Here is a 4,021-nt window from a genome sequence, read left to right as displayed (position 1 = left end):
GCCGAGTACAGCGAGCCTGCTGAACCCCAGGGAGACCTCTAGTGGTGGAATCCGACGTACTGCACCCGACACCAGGGGCTCGTCCGCCTGGGTATTAAAGGGCCATTCCGCCGATTTTACATGTCAAAGTAAATTTGGTGTTCATGTAGGGACTACCACCGTGCACGGCCGGATTAACCAGCGCGGGGTATAAAGGCTAGGGGCCCCATGAGAGAGCCTCCACTACACAACCCACTTTCATGATTTCCCCAGACACCCAGAAATCAGCCAGCAATAGAAAGCTGAAACTTTATGTTGATAAACTGATTACTCAGTCGACATGAAATCAACTGGTAGCAATTAACCGTTTTTATTCTATTCTGATAAATTCAACTGGTCAGATGTCGGATGCAAAAAAAAAAAAAAAAAAGAATTTTATATTTTACGGAAATAAATTTGTTGTGCTGTCCCTAAACAACAATGCAGACCACTAAAGTCTAAAATGTGGAGAAAAATATCAATGAGAACAGTTATAGTCTAAAGATCTGTCCATGCTTCTTGGCTGCACTTCGTGGCCACATCATCATTTGAAAAAAGCATGGGGTGGTCAGGCAGATAAACAGGTACAGACAACAAGTAACAGGCACACAGGGAAAAACACTGAGACACAAATGAGACAATTGAACATTGGGGGCAAAGCACTGGTATGAGTAGAAGAGATAAGATGAGGGAAATGGGGAAAGGGTGTATAAGTGGGCAGGGAAGCTCAGGTGAGAATGGAAAACAGGTGAGGAGATGGACAGGGAGACAGGAAGGAGGTCTGGGGACATCTGGTGGGCAGATGGAATATGACAGATGACTGGAGGGAACAAGGAATCAAAGAGAGGAATCATGACATTATTATAGTTCATTTCTCTGTTCATCTATATTCTCAGTTTGTTCCAACCCGTCACTGTTTGGCCAACAGACGCAGTAGATTAATACTTATACTTTATACAATACCTAATATGCCATTACACTGCTGCCCTGCATAAAGCTCAGAAGCTACACAGCTTAGAATAAAGACAGAAGAAAATAAATGATTTATTCTATAGGGGGAAAAAAACATGTATTCATCATGTAAAGCCGCAGTTTGTTCAAACATACGATCAGTAAAGTCTGTTAAATGAAATTTTGAACATTTGATTTTTCAAATGAAAAAATGTAAATTTAATTATAGATTTCTTTCTTTACAAAGTCAGAACCAAATCTCTGTGATAAAGGAAGGTCTGCTGAGCTCCATGCAGTGGAAGAGAAACAACAACACACAAACACATCAACACAAACGTTCAACAAACATTTAGAGAACAGAGAAGTTTCTATGTTCATGTGGAGAAATGTGAGTTGAGGTAAACACAGATCATCATGAGCAGTGATCTCCTCCATGGCTCCAGCTCCACCTAAAGAAACTCAAACATCAACACAACAAGAAATGAGAAGATAATAAAGAGCTGACAATCATTGTTTGATTGACAGCTGATCTCTGTGCAGTGCACAAACACAACAGCAACAAACATGGAGACAAAATCACTTCAACAACTAAAATACACATTTTAACAAACTGCACCTTCAATGACTTTTATCTATTTCACTTTGCACAACTCAGCTGTGACTCCATCATATCTATAAAGCCGAAGTCCAGCATAGAGAGGCTGAGTGAATGTGGTCTGGACTCTGTGGAGGAGAGTCATGGTTTCAGAGACGCTGTAGAAGGACAGAATACCTGCACTGTGATCCAGGTACACTCCTACTCTGGAGGACAGAGGACCTGAGACTGGAGTTTGGATGTTGTTGAACCAAAATGAAAAACTGTTCTTGAAACAATATAATGCCCAAGATTTGTCATTGTATCCAAATACAGATTCATTTGATCTCCCTGCTCTGCTGATATTCTTGTATGCGACTGCTACAGAAACTCCTTCTCTTCCTCTCCACTCCACCTCCCAGTAACAACGTCCAGTCAGACTCTCTCTGCTCAGGACCTGACACCATTCAGTGAATCTGTCTGGGTGACAAGAAAAAAAATGTTCTTCTCTCATTAATCTTACTTTTCTGTTTCCCTCAGATAATAACAGATGTGTGTTTGCTGTGTTTGGATCCAGTGTGATTTCCTGTGAATATTGTAAGAATCCAGCTCTGGTCTTGGGCTCTGATTGTGACAGTAAAACATCCACTTCAGTCACTGTTAGTGAGATGTTTGTCCATTCCTCTGTCAGAATGTCCTGTAGTTTATCTCTGAGCTCTGACACAGCTGCTGTCACATCCTCAAAGTACCTGAGAGGATGGATATTGATGCTGGATGAGTGTGTAGATTGACTGAGTGCTGACAGTGAGGGGTAGTTGTGTAGAAAGTGGGTGTGATCCTGTGTGTGTGAGAGCTTGTTCAGCTCAGCGTCTTTCCTCTTCAGCTCAATGATCTCCTGCTCCAGCTTCTCCTGAAGCTCTTTGACTCCACTCACTTCACTTTCCTGCTGGGATCTGATCTGCTGCTTCACATCAGAGCTTCTTTCCTCCATGAGACGGATCAGCTCAGTGAAGATCTTCTCACTGTCCTCCACTGCTTTATCAGCAGAGCCATTGATAGCCTCCACCTCCTGTTGAAGCAGCTCCACATCTTTCTCTCTGTCCTGGATTCTCTGCTGGATTTGTTGTCGACTCAGCTCCAGCTCTCTCTGCCTCTCAGTCCTTTCTGCTGCAGCTGAGACTGTGTCGTGGTCTCTATGTTCATCCACAGAGCAGAGATAACAGATACACTGCTGATCAGTGCGGCAGAACATCTTCATCACCTCATCATGACGAGAGCAGATGTTCTCCTGGAGCTTCTCAGAGGGCTCCACCAGCTTGTGTTTCTTTAACTGAGGTACATCATAGTGAGGCTGGAGGTGTTTCTCACAGTAAGAGACCAGACACACCAAACAGGATCTGACAGCTTTCAGTTTCCTCCCAGTGCACAAATCACAGGCCACATCTTCAGGTCCAGCATAGCAGTGATCAGCAGGAGCAGCTTGGAGTCCAGTCTTCTTCAGCTCCTTCACTAAAACTGCTAACATGGTGTTTTTCTCCAGGTCAGGTCTCGGTATGAAGTCCTTCCTACACTGAGGACAGCTGTGGATTTTCCTTCCATCCTCTTCATCCCAGTGTCTCTTAATACAGCTCATGCAGTAGCTGTGTCCACAGGGAATAGTCACCGGATCCTTCAGTAGATCCAGACAGATGGAACAAGAGAAAGTTTCCTGGTCCAGTTGAATTCCTCCCTGCGCCATTTCACCTCTCAGTGACAACGACTGTCTGAGTTTCACTTTCTTTCTTTCAAACTGGTTTGAGCTCTGATCTAAACAACATGTGTTTCTGCAGTGAATGGGGCCTGTCAGCTCCTACACGTCACCACATGTTGCTTACACCCATCTTCAAACTGTAGATCTGAAGGGAACAAGGAAATATATGGACAGAGTGGAGCTCACTGTGTTTGAGAGCAGGAAGCAGAGGGAGGGTTATCACTGTGATGTAATTCATCACAAGGTTATTTTTTCTTTTAAAGCAGCAGTGTGAGTTTCACTGACTTTTTCATCATTCAACTAATCAAGCAAAGGAAACTAAATATATTTTGAAATGTCTTACAAAGTGCTTTATATGGGGAAGAACAGAGTGAGGGAGAATAAAACAGACAGTCCTATACAGTATACAGTAAGGACACACAGTGGACAAACAGTGCTGAACTAGTTTTATGTATTTGTATCCAGCAGTTTTGTTTTTTGATGTTTAATCAAACTTACTGACAGATTTCACTGCCGACCATAGGTAGTATGTGGTGGACGACAGTGCATCCAGTCACAGATCTATAACCACTAAACACATCATTATAAAAGAAAAAAACCCCTTAACCAAGTGTTTTAGCTGTGTAATCCTAACATGCGTTTATCATGCAGCCAAAGCTTAATCACATACACATACTGTGCAAAGAGAGAATTTTCAAAATATCACTGAACATTATCCAGAGTTTTAC

The 4,021-nt window shown here is 42.7% G+C and overlaps 1 protein-coding gene across 1 annotated transcript; it reads right to left on the bottom strand.

Annotated features, from left to right (window-relative positions):
- Window positions 1-388: 388 nt before the first annotated feature.
- LOC121193280 (tripartite motif-containing protein 16-like) lies at window positions 389-3,311 on the bottom strand. Its single transcript, XM_041055515.1, has one exon. The coding sequence runs from the start codon at window positions 3,279-3,281 to the stop codon at window positions 1,602-1,604; it is 1,680 nt and encodes a 559-aa protein (XP_040911449.1). The 5' UTR covers window positions 3,282-3,311; the 3' UTR covers window positions 389-1,601.
- Between the last annotated feature and the right edge of the window lie 710 nt (window positions 3,312-4,021).

Source organism: Toxotes jaculatrix, chromosome 14 (genome assembly GCF_017976425.1).
Source record: "Toxotes jaculatrix isolate fToxJac2 chromosome 14, fToxJac2.pri, whole genome shotgun sequence".
In the NCBI taxonomy this organism is placed as follows: domain Eukaryota; kingdom Metazoa; phylum Chordata; class Actinopteri; family Toxotidae; genus Toxotes; species Toxotes jaculatrix.
Note: the sequence above shows the minus strand (reverse complement) of the source record. Positions and strands in the feature narration are given on the sequence as shown.